A 19,056-nucleotide genomic window follows, 5' to 3' on the forward strand; every position below is an offset into this window, starting at 1 on the left:
GGATGTAACAATATTGATGGCAAACCTCCCGGTCTTTAGATAAGCAAAATTATTGGAACAGATCTTTATATAAGTCGTAATATTCAATATGTGGCTGCATCTAGTGATTGCAATAACTGCATCAAACCAGTTAGCCACAGACCTCAGCAAACTGCAGCGTTCTTCTTTTGTGATGTTTCTCCAAGTTTGTACTGCAGCTTCTTTTAGTTGTTTGGTTTAATTTTCAGGGGTTTCTCCATTCAGTCTTCTCTACAGGAGACAAAATGTTGCTCAGCTGAGTTGAGGTCTGGTGACGGAGTGAGGTCTAAAACCTTTTTTGATGAACTTTGTTGTGTTGGCATGTGTTGAAGATATGATGAAGATCCTCCCAATTAGATCAGATGCATTTCTTTGTAAATTAACAGATAAAATGTTTCTGTAACCTTCATCTTACTGCTGATGATGGTTTGTGTCTCATGGTATGGCCTATATATTTCTGCTCTCAAAGTCTTATTGGGTTGTTGTTGGTGTCAGTAAATATTGTTTTTTTGTTTTTTCTTCACAGCTCACACAACCTTTCTCATGTTTCTCTCACAATGTTGTTCATCAGCTGCTGTTGTTTTTCTTGGGTGACCTGTTCGATATCTGGTTAGTACAACAATGATTTCTTTTTTTTTCCATTACATACCAAATTGTTGTATTTTGTTTGCCTGATGCTCCTCTGATGATTCTGTGTGGTTTCTAACTTTTTTAACACATCTCTGTCAATTTGACTAAATGAAAGCTGAAATTCTGATCTATCAGCTTTCTAGCTTTTGATATCAAACCCAAATGACTTCAGAAAATAGCAAGAAAAAAGAATTGGCCACACCACTGCTGATTGATGATGGTGGTGTGTTAATATGGCAGCTGGATTGTTCAAGCAGTCACAATGTTGTTTGCTGTACTGTGTCACTGTGTTTTTGTAAAAGGGAGCTGAAATGAATGAAACACTGCTATGGAGTCTCATTATCATCTGAGGCAAGGACACAATTTTAACGAAAGTGCCGCAGGATAATTGTGTTATTTGGGAGAGCGGGACAGGAGAAAGACTCCTTCTCTCTCGTCTATTTTCCCTTCCCTTCCCTTCCCTTCCCTTCCCTTCCCTTCCCTTCCTTTCCTTTCCTTTCATTGCCTTTTATTTCCTCTCCTCTCCTCTCATTTCCTTTCCATTTATTTCCTTTCCTTTCGTTTCTTTTCGTTTCTTTTCTTTTTTTCTTTCCTTTCCTTTCCTTTCATTGCCTTTCCATTTATTTCCTTTACTTTCGTTTTTCTTTTCCTTTCCTTTCTTTTCTTTTCCTTTCCTTTTCCTTTCCTCTCTTTTCTTTTCCTTTCCTTTCTTTTCTTTTCCTTTCAGTAGACATGTAAACCATACCTTTGCACTCATCTTTGCACTTTGCACATCTTTACAGAGCCCTGTAGCTCTTATTTTGAAAAATACTTTTTATTTTTAAAATATTATTGCCACATATTATTTGCCATATATTAATTACTTTTCTATATAGTTTATCATTTAAAGAAAAAACAGTGAACTTTTGTAGGTATTTAAAACATTTATTACAATGTTTATTATAATGGAGATACCATACATCAGGTAGGAACATTAAATAAATTTTCTTTCTGTGAAAAAAAAACAAAACAAAAACAAGTTTATAATTATACACTGACTACTGTATAGATGTTCAGAATACAGACACAAAACCTTCTCACGCAGTTGTTAATTTGCACAATGACTTATCAATCTCATATCAAGTAGTTTAGGATACCAACAAAATATTGACAGCTGCTCAACATTATAGACTTGCTATGATTAACATAAAAATGTTAGTCACTGCAACTACCCATTAAATGAAAGTGTTGTTTTTACCTTTCATCCGTTTTTAATATAGTGACAATAATCTACATGATGCTACAGTTTGAGGAAAAAACAAAACATATAATATGGGCACTTTGCAGAGGTAAGGTTTTGTCAGTACGATATATTAACCTATGTATATTTTCAATACTTCAACATATTGTTAAATTAGAGCATTTGTAATTTCTTTTATACAAATAAGTTATTCTACAAGTTCTGAACAGAATACAAATGGTCCCCTAATTCCAACCATAAAACACATTTGTGAGAGCAGAAACAGGCCGGAGGTAGAGCTGAAACTATGGTAAAAGATATTATTTCTGCTCTTTATTCTGCTTTATAACAGAACTGGTAGATAATACAGAGGCTTTATATTATACATGAGAGTACCAAAGCTCTGAACAGATTCAAAAAGCTACACAGAATTACATCATTGCAAAAGGCAATAATTAGAATGGTGTCCTACGTGTACAACATGGTGGGTTTTCATTTATTTTTAGAGTGTTATATTATATTTAAGTCCTATACAAAATCTTATAAAATAGAACCTTTTAACTATAAGTACACTATATTGGCCCCACCAGTTTGAGAAAGTGGAGGCTGTAGCATCCTCTTGAATAAACACAGTCTATATTGTGTTGCACGTCTGTACCATCACACAATGCTTTGGCTTCAGCTTGCCCTTGTGGCCATCCATGTGCCTGATTGACTGGTGAATGCGAATGAATTTTTTTGAGCACCATGCCAGTGATGCTATGTATTTCACTTAAATCTAAAGCCAAGCAGTAGAGCTCACTTCCATACTGCTAATAAGTGCTTTTCTGGGTATATTCCCTAATTGCATTCTTGGATTTTAAAGTACCGGTAAATTGTAACTCTGGCTTTGTACCACCAGGCCGGTTTCCTTAAGAACTAGTGGAGAATTCTCATTTGCTCCTTTCCTTGATGAGTAATGACAACAATATCATCACCTGATAATCATGATCATAACACCATATGGGTAGCCTAGAAAAACTTGTCCTCTGGCCATTCACAAGAGACTCAGGTGGTCTGGCGATCCTCGATTCAGTCCTGCTGATTAATGCGCAGGGCTTCATCAGCCTCTGATGTTATTAATCTCACTGCACTGCTGTTGAAATCAGTATGCATTCCCTTTTCCTGGTTTGAAGCTTCTGTTCACATGTGAGACATTATGAGAAAGCCCTGCAACTTTTTTGGGTGACTGTACCACAAAATGTACCACAAAATGCTACACGTTCAATCAGCGTTGTTCAGTGGAAGAACCTTCTTGACTTTCATAAGACAGCCTTAATATCAGGCTGCAGTGCATTTGCTGCTGCTGAGCCATAGTCCTGCACTGTGCTCTAATCATCAGAACACCCTGATGAGAGGCTGTCAGCACTCACTGCTAGGGTAGGCTCATTATTCATACTTAAAGAATGAGAATCAGTCATAGAGAGTACACATGAGACTGTCTCTGTATGCACGGCAGCTGTAATAAGCTCCTCCATGTGCTACACTTCATTGTGCTGTTGTATCAAAGTGCTTGCATTTGTCTCATGCCTACTGCCAGCTCCTCTTAATTCCAGCATTGTAAAGGCACTCACTCTTCCTGTTTGAGGAGGCTGAGCAGCTGAGCTTTCTGCCTATTTCTGTTCCTTTTACCTTCCAAGTGGTTGCATGTCTGCTGTTCACTTCATACCCTGCTACAAACATCGCATTGTCAAAGGAAAGAAAGAATGTTGAACCCACTTCTTCATCTACCCAAAAAAGACGGAATGGGAAAGAGGACAAGAATGATGCGGGGGTTACAGTCATGAAGACAAGATGGAAAACTTCCTTGACTGTAAATTTCCCAACAAGGAAACAAGTAACAGGTATATTCCACTAGCGCTAAAGGAAATTGCCCTGGCAGTCCAGAATGAATAGAATAGAAATGTCAGTTTTGGGAAGTGCGTCTCTAACTGCATTTTGTGACAAACTCTAGTGTTCAGCTCATGCTGTTTTTTTCCCAGCACCATCCAGCGCTTCTTTTATAGTAATTCTGACATCATTCATATCTGGTAACCTGAAATAATCTGTTTGGCAGTGACACAGGTGTCCACAATAGTCTCAACCACTGTTCTGTTCCAAACAGTGGCATCTGCTCTCTGGCTGGTCTTCTACCAGTCTGGAGTAGTTTTCCTGTTCAGACATTTGGCAATGTCTCACATCCTCACAGCTTATTCTTGACTCGTCTCCCAACTATCACACACATACATAAATTCACACACATACATATGCAAATGTCTGTTCCGTCGCTTACATTCAAATCACTGAACTTATAACGTTTCTCCTTCATGATGCTTGCTGCCCATGGGGCACTGCCCTCTTAAATATAGCCAATCTTATATCGTATAAGCGTTGTGAGAACTGGTACTGGTGAATTTGAATCCGGTGGTTAATCCATGTGTGCTTGAAGCCATGTTAGTAGATACTGTCCTTAGTGGTGGTTGAGGTGTGTGTTGTAGTGGAGTCGTCGGGCAGCGAGCCTCGGCGTGGGGCGGACACGTTGCAGCGAAGCAGAGCAAGCAGCTCACGTGACACACTGCTTGAAAAAGCTGTGTAGATCCAGGGATTCGTGCAAGAGTTCAAGCTGGCCAGCAGCATCAGGATGGTGAATGCTACTCCTGCAAAACAGAATGCAGGTTTCTTTTTTATTTCTTGATCACTTAAGAGGAATAGGAATTCTTATGTAGATCTGAGGTGGATGTTCCTTTTCTCAGGGTTGTCAAATCATACTTGTAGGTCCTGATCGTTCTCTCATGCCAACCCTATATAGAGATTAAATATCTCATGGAAAGACACCTGTAATACTGCCTCCAGCTCTGGGCTGCCAGACGTACATATTGTAAACCTGCCATTAATGTATAACATGGAGCTCGGACCAATTATAAGTAGAAATGATAAAACAGTCTAAAAGCAGATAATTATGTCTAATCTGGAAACTTTGTCCTTACTTAAGCATTATATTTGTCCTCTTTCTGTGGTAGACAGTTTGTAAAACAGAACAAATCAAATTTCTTTCCTGCTTTCCAGGAAAACCTGTTAGTGCTAAAGATTACACAGCTTAAGCCAAATTATGCAAAGGGTAATCAAAGGTAAGTCAGTTATTTTTACACAAAACCTCCAGATGGCTGTAGGTGATCATTTTAAGATGATGACAATGAGGGTTTGGTTAAAAAAAAAAAAGAATTTAGGGTTGGTAAGTTAACACATAACTTAACATACACATAACTCATAATAATAGGTAACTTCTGGGAATTAATAATAAGATTAACAAAAGGAGATTTTTTTTACCTACATAATGTAACAACAGCAGTATTTGATTTATCAAAACTATATTATAAGTGTATTATACTCAGTGATTTGAATCTACTTACTGAGTTACATGACAAGAAAAACTGAGAGAAAAAGAGGCATTTGATGTTTCTGTTTCTTGATTCTGTTTTATAGCCGGAAAGGAAATGAGGAAAAAGCTAGTTTTAGAGAATACATTATGGTTTTACTGGTTTACCATTATGCTTTCATGAGCCTCATAGCCTTATGTCATTCAAGCTTTTTATTGCAGAATAACCATGTAACAATACTCTAGCTAGGACAGGACACTGCCAGCTCACTGAGCCCTGAATAATTCAGATACTGTAAGTCGAACTCAATATCTGGGCATTAAGCGCCACACTAGGTCAGCTGAGAGAAAAATCGTCACTGAGTCATTTGAATAATAGGTCATTACTGCAATATGAGAACAGGGGTACATGGTACCAGTCGTACTGCCAAATCAGAGGCCATCTGTTTGGTGAGGTTCTGGTTACTTGGAAACCGGCTGGGCAAACTCCAAGAAGCCTACTTTAATTTAGACATGGAAATGCTGCACAGGGCCAGTGAGATTACAGTGCACCTTGGTGGGGTTACATCTGTGCATGTACATGTGGACACAAAGTTGACTACAAAACGGTTTGTACCCTTCATGACAATGACCAAAAGTGAAGCTCAAGAACTGCATTTTGGATTCTTTGGATTCTTGGATTATTTATGACTCTTTTAAATGAAATGTATAGAAATATCATTTATTCTAATAAATATTATATAATATACATATAATTATAATATATCATTTAAAAGCATTATTAAATTGTATAATTTCATTAATATATACATTTTCTCTCCTGTAGATCCATCCCTTTTGTGCTGAAACTAACAAGACCCCAATTAAACTTCTGAAACTTTAAATGAAATGAAAAAATCCAAAGATAACAACTGATTTCATTCTGTGGGATTTTAATTTATTATAATAAGACACTATGGTGAATTGGATATTAGAGAACAGAAAAGATTAGAATTGGATTTGTAATATAGTTTAAGTAAAGTAAATAAAGTCATTTATTTGTATTTTTTTTATTTACATTTCCTTTTGTTTGAATAGTTTTACATTACATTAATACTTTATAGTTTATTATATTTGTTGGATTTAAATGTAAACGACTGCTGTGGGAATGAGGGTAAATTTTATGTGCTTCAATTGAAAAAAACATTTTCAGAGCTTAGTACTTAAAATAAATATTGGTATTGGCTAATTCTTTAGGCTTCAGTATTGATCAGAAAAGAAAATGTGGTTTTGTTGCATCTCTAGTAGCTTTAAATATAATACACACACCTTCCACTTTAATAGGAACATCTGTGCACCTGCTCATTTATGCAGTTATTCGGTCAGCTAATCTTGTGGCAGTAGCACAATGCTAAACATCATGCAGATACAGGTAATGGTCTCTGGAGTTTATAGAGAAAGGTGCAAAAAAATAAAAAAAACATTGAGTGAGTGACAGATAAAAGAAGTCAGAGGAAAAGGGGCGGATCTGTTCGAGCTGCTAGGAAGGACATAATAACTCACATAATTAGAACCATGGTGAGCAGACAAGCTTTTCAGTATGCACATTGACCTTGAGGTGGATGAGCTACAACAGCAGAAGACCACATCATGTTCATCCTGTCAGCCAAGAACAAGAATCTGAAGCTATTATGGGCGCAGACTCACCAAAACTCTCTGGACAGTTGCAGATTAGAAATAAAATCCAGTTCATTGAATCTGTGTCCATGATAGACTCCGATACATCATCCAGCCCATATGGCACCAACATCTATAGCGCGATAATGTCACAGGGATCACAGTTTTGTTCCTGTCTGATTCTAAACAGAAACTGAAGCTCTTGATCCGTATATGTGAGAGTGTATATGCCTGACTGTGATTCTGTAATTCTAACTAAAACTACAAGCAGCTACAACTTTATTTATTTTTAAAATGTTGGATATATTGACTTTACTGTACTATGTATTTGACACATACTTAATATATTGGGGATCATTTTGGGAGCTTAACCATAACTATCCTCAACAAACAAGCTTTAAAAACAAAACATGTCTTTTATACTAAGCACAGTTATGTTTTTCTTGGAGATTTGATATTTCTGGAATTTGGACTTCTGGAATTGACTTTGTCTTAGTCTATCTCCTTTGGTTTGTTAGTGCGAAAAATAAAAGTTGTAATGCAAAACCAGCAGGTTTATATTATTAAGAGAAAGAGAAATTTAATGATCCTTCATTTATTTCCTTGTGACAGTCTTCTAGCTTAGACTGAAACTGGTGAAATGTGCTGTCTGTTTACAGAGCACTTGACATGGAAGGAAAACAAACACTGGGAATGCAACCAAGCTATTTATTACAGGCTGTAACATGAGAATGGTGAGCATAAACAACAATCACACCTCTGCTGTTTTCTGTAACCTGTGACAGTGCAGGTGCAATAAAGAACCATGTAATGAATTTGATTCACATAATCTCTCTAACCTTGGTCTGGAGGGTTCGGGTCCCAGGCCGCCCACAGCTGGACGATGAAGAAAGGAGACCAACAAATAGTGTAGACTAACACTATGACCAAAGTCATCCTCACTGTCTTTGACATGGCCTTAGAAATGCCAGGGGGAGGTGGTGGGGGATGATCTGGTAACACATCTGGCCAGAGTTCAGGAGTTCCTGAAAGTTGGCCAGCCATTAAGGATGAGGCTCTGGACTGAGCGCGTGTACTATTGGCTGTCAGAGCATGTGCGTAAGATGGATCAGATGGATCAGGAGAGAATTTCTCTAAGGGTGGGTTGTTTGATGTGGAGATTTCTGTGGGTGGCAGGGGCACAGAGCAGGGGTCACAGGAATCACAGGGGTTATATGTGGAGTTTGCAAATGGCTCAGGGCTGGACAGATTGTCATATGAACTCTGAAGGTCTGTAGGGGCGGAGTTACTGCAATGACATCCATGAATATCAGTCTGATGATTATGGCTACCTTGTGAGTCTCTGTCTCTCCCATGCCTCCCATAATGCCCTTCTTTCTGAGGGAAATGAAAGACCACAGAGTTCCTCTTAAACTCTGCTGTCACCATTCTCTCTGACTTCAGGTAGATATTGTTGTGTATCTCTCTGAAGATACGCACCTGAGATGGAGGAATTAAACAGTTATTCACTGGCAGCAAATTATGAGAAACATGTAATATTGATATAACGAGCAAAGTGAATGCTGTATTTACTTTAAGAGGAACTGATGGCTGTAACAACAACAAAAAAAAAGCTGAAATATTTAATCATTGCTGATTCCATTACTTCACTGTTTTTACAATCTTCTGTCATCTTCTTGCTATAATAACAATGAAAGTTTTCATATTCAGACTCTCATGGTAGAATGTCATCTGAGATCATGGATCAAATTATAATGTCAAGAGACCCAAAATGAATCTCTTTTTTCTATCTAAACAGTTTATATATTGAGACATGGCTTAGAAACACATCCTCTAGCATTGCTGGAGTGTGATAGAAACAGATCCAGCTGCAGCACAGAACTGCTGACTAACAAAGAAGACTGATCTGATCATCTCTGTCAGACACAGCACTCTGGCTTGACAAATATTTGATGGGTTATCGTACATACTGTATATAAACACAACCTTAAGAGGAATGCCCTGCATTAATCTGAGTGATATGGATGTAGCAGAAATTTTGGGTGCAGATAAAGTACAGTGAAGAGGAAAATAGACTTGTTAGCCAAAATAGACAGAGAGGCATTATAGACAGAGAAAGGTGTGTTGAATGGTTGAAATTAGCCAAATTACCTGACACACTGTGATGATGAGGGCTGGTAGAATGAACACAGCTATAGTCATCCAGGTGACATAAGCTTTAAGGCCCCATGGTTCAATAAAGTGGCCCCAGCACTCAAACTCCCCTGGCAACACTTCAGTCCTTGAGAAGATGAACACCTACGACGGAGAGTTCAGACATGGACATCACAATATCCCTCGTACACCCAGAATATAACAAATAAACAAAAATAATAAACATAACCAACTAATATTCCCATAAACCCCAAATAAAACCCTCTACATCCTCTCATATACCCCAAATATAACCCTTTATCACTGCGTATCTACTCCAGATATAACATGCTATTTTGTCAGCTTTATTTCAACTAAGGTCAGACCTCAAAGACAAATATGCTCAACATCCTGTCCTTCACACCTGTGGCAAACTGAGTGTCAGGGCCAGGCCCCAGGCCACCATTATATGCATGTTCCAGCGTGAAGGTTTGCCTCCACGGTACGCTTGCAGAGGGCAGCAGATGGCATAGTGGCGGTCCATTGTCATGGCCACAATCATGTACGAGGAAGCAAACATGCCCACAATCTGCAAGTACTTGACAAAGCGGCACAGAACGTCTGGGCCCTGGAAGCGCTCTGTGATATCCCACAGCAGCTGCGGCAGAACCTGTGGGAATAATGGAGATAGATGTGACTAGATGAATGGCACACCCTGAAGCTCACTGCCAATTTATTGTCCAAGGCTTCCAACTGTGACTCTGAGAAACGGAGGAAACAATAGTGAGATCTCCAATATGTTCAAGAATGGGGCAACAACAAGGTGCAGATAGGGAGATTTGATACTGAGCTGTACTTTCCACACAGTGCAGTAAATATAGCATGAAATAATGGCTTTTATGTTTTACAAAATTCAGCTAAGAAAATGACTAAAGAACGATATTAGAATACTTATTACGTATTTAAAAGTTTCTATAAACTTTTTCAGGAACATTGTTTCTGATTAAACTTCCTGCATTATTCAAAAAACATCTGTATGTTTTACTTATGGCTGCTTCACGTGGGTGACTTTGCGACATTGCTCATACTGCCTTGTCATATAAATAACAGCTACTTATTATAACAATAACAATCAGTTTAACAACAACTAGTTCACACTAGAATGCATAAAGGAGGCGTATTCGACTTGTGGTTTTTGGATAAAACATAAAAACATTCCTTGATATTACAAGCATTCCTCAAAAAGCTTGTTTGTGACTCTCGTGATATTGTGATATTTCCTGGTCATAGGTTATGAAAATAAAAATTTCTATTACTATCCCAGGTTTTTATAAAGGGCTCAAAATAACCCACATGCATTTCCTATGATTTGGATTCATTATGTGTTTTATATTTTTTTCAAAATTTATTTTTTTAAGGATTGATCAAAAATGGAGTTGGCAATGTTCATTTTTTTGACAATTTTACATAACCAATTTTGTTAGTAAAATGGTTAATTATGTACTTTAGGATTATCTATCAAACACATCGCCTGCTGCGTATCAAATCTTCAGCTGTCCAGTTTCTGTCTAGTCTCCACTGTTGTGAACAGTGTTTATATGATATGCTGTAGCCTCTCTGGTTTTTGTATGATTGTGTGCTTTGTGTTACTGCCACACGATTGGTGGGTAATTGCATGTATGCTATTGCTATAGGTGTTCCTATTAAATTGATCAGTTTGTCTATATTTAATTGGGAAGTATATAAATCAATAAGATAGAAACATACAGATTTTTCTGTAATCAAGTCCTCAAAATATTATAACTATCCTGAAGATAAATATAATAACAAGACCATTTTCTTTGAAGCAAACAACTAATTCAAATATAGATCATTTTGACCTGATTGCATTTGCGTAGGTTTTTTTTGGCTTGTGAATTCTAGGCTTAAAGAAAGTTAGTGTTAACAATCATACAATGTTACAGCAACATTGCAAGAATTTTTTCACCACCCGTCCTTACAATAAACTGAAATTATTATTCCTCTTAAATCCACTTTATCTTCAACTAAACAACAGATACCTGGAAGAAGGCCACCACGAGGTCAGCCAAACACAGGTTGATCATGAAGAGGTGCATAGGTGCATGGTGCTTTCTCCTGCGCAGCAGCACCCACAGCACAAAGCTGTTGCCCAGAGTGGTAAGTGCCAGCACCAGGCTAAGCACACCGATCTCAGCCTGTGCCAGAGCCTGGTCCCGTACCCTGGCTGTGCCTGGCTGCGAGGTGGGGCTCCATGTCACCTCTGTGCTGTTCTGGGAGGGCAGCAACCACAAGAAAGTGTCGGTGCTGCTGAAGCTACTGCTCAGGTTAAACAGAGAACGATTGGACTGAGCTGAATCCACTTCCCAGGAGGCCGCTGTCATGCCGGTGGCCTAGAAAACAAACATCAAGAAGATTAGCAGGAAAAACAAATGGGTGCGTATCTGCACCAATTAAGACACTCTTTTAACAAATAACCCTAAATCCTAAATCCAGTCGGATTTCAGTTGTCATATTGCTGTTTCCTTGAATTGCTCTCATTTGGAAGGATATGTACAGAGGCAACACTGAAGAAAACCAGATTGCATATATCAAGTGAGCTCATTAAAAAAATACATCTCTATAATGCTCAGCAGATTAACGGTGCAGCCTCAGCTATTGTTTTAGCAATGTTCGACAGAAAGTGCTTAAGGCTCTCATTAAAACCAATCTGTCTTTTCAACCAAAACTTGAATGCAATTAAATCTCCATCATGTCTCGTGGATCAGTTTTGAGGCATTTTCCCCTTACACATCAAAGTCAGCATGAGAGATAGAGTGCATAATTAAAATAGACTTAAAATGCTGAAGTGGCTTTCAGAGCCTGTGAGGTCTGGACTGTGTGGTCTTTCTAATGAATTTATGGTAATTGGCACCTTTGTTGTCTACACTTATGACTTTGTTTATCTTTCTATGGTGTAAAGCTGGGGTCTGTAACAAAATGTGTAAAGGTCCTTTTATATATAATTCCTTGCTTACAAAGGTCTGGATAAAACCTAATCAGTACAAATGCAAATAATGATTTGTGGATTTAAATAAACCAATTTAAAGTTAAGAATGAACTCCTTTGTCCTTTCCTACGTGAAAATTCTGTTTTCCACTTCACCTTTAAAGCATCCCTGTTGGCACCTTGCTAATAGGACCAGGCAGTGCAAATCTGTAAGAGACTTTATCCATGTAGCTATTCAGTATTCACGATTCAAGATTTTTTTTACACAGTTATACACAGTGTATACACAGTATGAAGAAATAATAAGAAAGAAAGAGAGGTAATAGAATGTAATGTGCAACATTTTTACAAGATGGAGGTGGCACTGTCATTTTTTTGTGTTGAGAGCAAAAAGAAAGACTTTTTTTATATGATCACTTGTGTTTGTAGAAGGGTCAATTCTTTACTAATGAGTTTTATTCTACACTGACTTATTTTTAATCATTTTCTAGCAGTATCAAACATTTTATTTTATTATTTTTTATCTCTAAGAACATTCCGTTACTTGATGAACGCCTCTTCCATATACAGTATATTCCATTTTGTCATAGCAATAATTTTCCACATTCAGCTCATTACAAGCGTTCAAGTATTGTTGTGACAGTGGAAGGTAAGGTGTACTTTTTAAAGAATAAAATATATCACAGTTTGATTTTGAAACATAAATATTCGCAACCATCTAGCTACAGTACCAAGCCAATAGTGCTAGCTAGAAAACATTTAGCAAGTCAACTAAACTCACTAACACGTTGCCTGGTGTGTATCAAATCTTCAACTGTCCAGTTTCACTGGTCTGATGAGCTTCATCCAGCAAAATAATTTACATGCACGTAAACATTTGACAGGATAAGCAAAAGCAAATCTGCTACAGAAGCCAATCTGCTTCATTACTGAACCATGGCTAGTTATTTTTCATATATTGGTCACATCTGGTACAGTACTCATGGCTCATGAGCTGATGACACTGGTGTAGAGTAACTATGGTCGTTGTCATTATGCTCATGAAGATGTAAAGAAAGAAAATGTAAAGAAAGTGCATGCTCTTTTTTAAAAATACTTCTATGACTTACTTAAGTTCTCTGTAAAGCCTTTAAGCTCTCAAGAGACACTGATGAGGGAAAGGAATGATGATAGATGGAGTGCAGTGGATAGAGTTACAGTGGGAAATTTAAAGCAACAATCGATAAGTGCTGACCGAACACTGCAACCTTTCCTGGACTTGTTCAGAATTTACTAACAGAGGGTACGGCCATTAAGAAATCTTTAGCCATAGATGTATTGGTGCAAATGTATATAGTTACTGTATATAGTTTCGAAAAATAAAAAAATAAAAAGAATTTGTGGACAGAGGTTTGCATGTATCGTTTCTGCCATCAATTTTCAGCATCGTTGTTCAGAAGCACAGTCTGTGTTTGTATTTTTCAGTCTTTATTATTCCTGTTTATGAATCTGGGATTTGGTTCTCCCGGGATCTTTGTACATCCATGTTGTATGTGTGTCAGTCCAATTTGTATCCATTTGTTTTGTTAAAATCAAAAGCCATTTTAATAGGAACACCACATGCGATTATCAAACCAGCCGATCGTGTGACAGCAGCATAAAATCATGTTCACACCAAACATTAAAAATATGACTGTCACTGTTCTGGCATGGTTGTTGGTATCAGAAGGGCTAGTGTGAATACTAGAAACTGCTCGTCTCCTGAATGCACAGAATGGCAAGAGAAACAAAGACAAAATCCTGTGAATGATGTTTTACCAGTCTTCAAATGTCCACGCTTGACGAGCCTATGCTACAGTAGATACAGTCTCATATTATTGTTCTTGGCTGACAGTACTAGAACCTAATGTGGTCTTCTGCTGTTGGAGTCCATCCACCTAAGGGTTTGGTGTGTTATGCACACCAAATGTATTATGTATTATGTATTATGCTTTTCTGCTCACCGCAGTTGTAAAGAATGATTATTTTATGTACTGTTTCCTTCCGGTCAGGTAACACCAGTCTGTTCATTCTCTTCTCATCTTTTTTGTCAACTCAGGATTTCTGCCCACACACCTGACTGTTTTTGTTTTTATTTTCACTCCATTCCATGAAAATGCTCAGAGACATGTTGTGTATGCAAATCACAAGAGATCAGATGTTTCAGACATACTCAAACCACTGACAATAACCAATGTTGATTCACTGAGATCACATTTTCCCCATTCTGATGTTTGATGTGTTTGACATGTCTGATGCTTTGGCATGTTTGCAGGATTGGCTGGATAAAAGCAGGGGCACAGGTACACCCATTAAAGTGGCTTGTAAATGTATGTTCAACTCTCACTCACAGCTTTATTGTCTTTCTCGTGTCTGTTTTCTTATTTGTATTAAGCTAGTACAGTCCTGTGAGTGATTTTCTAGTATCTTTTGCAAAAATACTAATCATTTACATAACCAGTTCACATATGATCATAAGTAATGAAGGTGATAACCAGCTGATACACAACCCCCAACTCTATCTTTCCATACAGTACTCCCAAACAGACGTCATATTTTCCTTCATGCCTGCACACACATTCCCACCATGCCACTAGCCAAACGCTTCCTGAGAAACAAATCCCTCTGTTCAATCAACTCCCTGAAAGGAAGCTTACAGGTGTGAAACACAGTGTCCACTGAGTGCCATGAAGTGTGCTAGAAATTAAAACAGCCTCCAACTGAGCTTTAAAAATCTCCAAGAAGTCTGCCTTTATTCCATTACAAACAAGTTTGCCATTTTATATCAGCTCTGAGATCTCAGATCTCAGCACAGAGATCTCGTTTCCTCTTTCTGCCTTTGATTTCTCTTCCTTTATCTCAGTGGACTGCTTAAGAAGAGAAGCAGTCAGTGATATGTTTCTAAATATATTCCAAAATCCCTGTTGCGCTCCTCCTCGAGGTCAAAAGGGTGAAAGATAAAAAGGAGATGGTGAGCTAGAAGTTCTGGGACAACCACTGAGACCAGCAGCATTTTCACCTGCTATTCATCTGTTTATCTTCTGCTCCTCATCTACCATCTCCCTCTCTCACCCTCTTATATTGCCACACAGGACCTTGTTACTTGTGCTGTGCTCTCTCAAAAATGCCCCAGGTAAAAAAAAAAAACAAAACAGTAATATATTAGTAATTGATCTATATCTCCATTTGTGCATCTGTGTGTGTGTTTTATGAATAGGGGATATTGTGTGTGATGTGGATTTGTTTATTTAATACAGTTTTTTTTATTCTTTACAGTTTTGACAGTTAATAAGCAGAGGAGACTAAATTCTACACCTTGACAAAGAAATTGCATTTTACACTTCGAAGTTCTATTCCTAAATTAATACTGCCTCTGGGTTATACAATTCTCAATACTAATAGCACCCCCTACCCCACCACCCAACGTTTTTTTTTTTTGCGACTTTCGAGAAATAAATATCTCAATGGCAAATGAAAAACTTGTGCACGTGTTTCATCCCTCAGCATCTGGTTGGCTCTTCTGTTTGACTAACCCGATTCCACCCATTTTCTCCTTTAATGTTCAACCTCATGTGGTCAGTGACCCACAGGCCCTGTGTGGCTCCCACCTACTATTAAAGTCCTCTATACAGACACACCTTCATTCCTCACCTAGTGTTTCAGGATTGTGTTGTGTTTGAATAACAATAACAGAATAACAATGAAAGTTGTGCACCTTGATGGCTAAATTGATTTTGAGTTAAAAATACAGGCTAAAAGATTGTTTTGAGGAAGGACGTCCACTTCTTTCTACATTTTGTAATGTTGTCATGCCAACAAAGCATGCATTGAGCTGGAAGCTAAGTGTGTGTGAGGCAGAAAGAGACAAAGGTTAGTAACTCGGGTGTAAACATACATTTGCTTTGATCTTGAAAATAAGCCCTAATATGCACTAATAACCAAGCTATACCCACATTAACCTCTAATAAACTGCCTTGTTCAAACACGCTATTGCATAATGTCTTACACTGCAAATAAAACCATATTGTCTTCTTATTATTACATTTATCTGGAATGGCAGATATTACAATTTTCCTTTGGGTACAATTTAACTAGAGACCTAGAGTGACTTTGAAATCACTTTTAACTCCATAATGTTAAAAAATAATTTCTTGTATCTGGTACATCTAATAGGGGACACGGTGGCTTAGTGGTTAGCACGTTCGCCTCACACCTCCAGGGTTGGGGTTCGATTCCCACCTCCACCTTGTGTGTGTGGAGTTTGCATGTTCTCCCCGTGCCTCGGGGCTTTCCTCCGGGTACTCCGGTTTCCTCCCCCGGTCCAAAGACATGCATGGTAGGTTGATTGGCATCTCTGGAAAATTGTCCATAGTGTGTGATTGCGTGAGTGAATGAGAGTGTGTGTGTGCCCTGCGATGGGTTGGCACTCCGTCCAGGGTGTATCCTGCCTTGATGCCCGATGACGCCTGAGATAGGCACAGGCTCCCCGTGACCCGAGGTAGTTCGGATAAGCGGTAGAAAATGAGATGAGTGAGTGGTACATCTAATTTACAAGCTTCTAAACAGATGTATTTATACTAATTGCACCTGTTTTTAAATATGTGATATGCCTGTGCAACAGGTAACGATGCCACCTCACAGCTCCAGGGGCCCAAGTTTAATCCTGATCCAATTCATGACTCCTCCCAAGAAATTGCTGGGAGGTAAATTGGTCCAAGGTGTGCCTGCTTTACACAATATTTTACCCTGAATAGGCTTCAAACTCATCAAGACACTGACCAGGATAAAGTAGACTCTTTAAAGTAGATAAATAAATGAATGATGTTTAAAAAATAATGCAATTTGCTAATACATTAGAAGAAATGCCAATGTTCAGATTGGATATTTGTATTTGCATACAGCACAACAATTAATAATGTTTACCTAGTAGGAGACACACTCATGATTCCAGAGCCACGTGAATGATGGTCAATATCTCTGCATTCACCCATTTTCAATTTTTTTTTTATATTTACAAGGTTTAAGAATAACTCTCAACTCTAGCAGGTGCTTCACTTCTGCAGGAACCTTCTTTAACATCGTATCCACCTTTTATTACCAGGAGAGGTAACGGTTCATCCACGTCACATCTTAGCAATGTTTTTTGCTTAATAAAACAACAGATTGTGGTAAAAATGTGCTTTTATAGTTACCGGACTGTATTTAAGACCATATACAAGAATGTCTAAAGGACCAACCCAACTTCTATGCAGAGAAAATAAAGCTGACAAAAACTAGTCGCAGAATATAACCTCCAAACAAATGTGCTATGAATTCCTACAGAATCTTATAATTATACATGACATCACTGACACAGAGGTCACTGATGCACAAGCTTTACATAGGACACATAATTAACCTAACCTGACATCACACGTACATGGCTTTAGAGCAAGAATAAAAGAAATCAAACACTGTGCATTGAAATACAGCACAAACAATACAGCAATGACTGTACAAACAATACAGCAACCTGAATGACTATAAATTCTTTCATCAGTGTGTGTCACTGCTTTCTTTAATTATGCCTATAAATCAAGCGCTGTTGCGGTTTGCTAATGCAAATTTCTGGATTTTTTTTAAACAAATAATACTAATTGAAGTGACTCATTTTAGTAAACATCAACAACAGCAATGATAAAAAAGCAATGATGACACAATGTAGTTATCATCGTCGTCGTCGTCGTCATCATCATCATCATCATCATAATTAGTTAGTAATAATAGTGCTATTAAATTACTATATTACTACCTTGCTGGTGGTATTATTGTCCTTGGGTTTATCACTACTTAATTTAAAGTGACTTTTTAGAATCGTTTTTTCATCCACAAGCATCCTGAACTGTGTAAACAGAGAGCGTGGGAACATCTGGGCTACTATACAACATCTGCAGAGCATCAAACTACACCATTACAAGTTATAGCAAGATGGTATGTATATTTATTATAGATATATATCTTGTGTAGTATTCCACGTCTGAGATTACTCAAAATGCCAAGCAGTCCACTGTTAACACTGCTGGTGTCAACTTTTTAAAGCCTTATCAATGTAATCTTGTTAATACCTTATTAAAGGAATCTGAGTAAGCCTGAGTATTATTCTGAGCTGTTTCTTAGTTACTGACCTTATCAGTCTGTAGGCTGGTGCAGCTCTGTCCCAGCGCTCAGTGCCTCTGTTTAATCCACAATGCTGTCCTAATGAACACCGAGTCCGTTTTCTTCATATTCATCAGCGTCTGAGCTTCTTTACATTTCATTTAGCCGCCAATCGGCAGCTCGTTTCATTCACAATTTCTCCGAAGTCTACAAAACACCCGAGTTGCCAGTTCATTCTAGTGCCTGAGCTACAGTTCACTACAATATTATTAATAGACTAGAAGGTTACACTGTAAGCTCAGTAATAGTTTTACTTCATATAAGGTTACTTTTAAGACTCTTCAGAAAAAGAAAGAAAGAAAGAAAAACAGGACTATGTTTCTATGAGCTATCGATTGTTGGCGTTTCCCGTTCTGTATTTATGTGTTCTACCTAAACGCCAATGGCTCCTGCGTCTCCTCCCTCCTGTCTGTCTCTCTCTCTCTCTCTCTCTCTCTCTCTCTCTCTCTCTCTCTGAGTGTGTGTGTGTGTGTGTGTGTGTGTGTGTGCAGTATCCCGTCAGTAATTTGATTGATCTTAATCACTCTAGTCAGCAGTTAAATCAGAGACAGTATTATGTCAGTAATGTGATAAGTCAGTATCAGTATTAAACCTGGAGTTTTAATTAAAATCAATACTACAGCAGTGATTAATGAATATCAATATTAAGTCAGTAGTTTAAGTAGAATCAATTTAATCAATTAGTATTTTTTTAATTTTTTTATAAGAATTCAATTAAACCAGAATCGATATTATGTCCATGATTAATCAGTAGTTAAGTAAATATTAAATCAGTAGTTTATCTAGA

General features: G+C 37.8%; 1 protein-coding gene across 1 annotated transcript; it reads right to left on the minus strand.

Annotated features, from left to right (window-relative positions):
- Window positions 1–1,621: 1,621 nt before the first annotated feature.
- avpr2ab (arginine vasopressin receptor 2a, duplicate b) lies at window positions 1,622–18,553 on the minus strand. Its single transcript, XM_060894527.1, has 6 exons — window positions 18,239–18,553; window positions 11,111–11,461; window positions 9,475–9,720; window positions 9,069–9,215; window positions 7,757–8,396; window positions 1,622–4,542 (listed from the first exon to the last, which is right to left on the minus strand). The coding sequence occupies exons 2-6, from the start codon at window positions 11,450–11,452 to the stop codon at window positions 4,340–4,342; spliced, it is 1,578 nt and encodes a 525-aa protein (XP_060750510.1). The 5' UTR covers window positions 11,453–11,461; window positions 18,239–18,553; the 3' UTR covers window positions 1,622–4,339.
- Window positions 18,554–19,056: the final 503 nt, after the last annotated feature.

This window comes from Tachysurus vachellii, chromosome 19 (genome assembly GCF_030014155.1).
Source record: "Tachysurus vachellii isolate PV-2020 chromosome 19, HZAU_Pvac_v1, whole genome shotgun sequence".
NCBI lineage: Eukaryota > Metazoa > Chordata > Actinopteri > Siluriformes > Bagridae > Tachysurus > Tachysurus vachellii.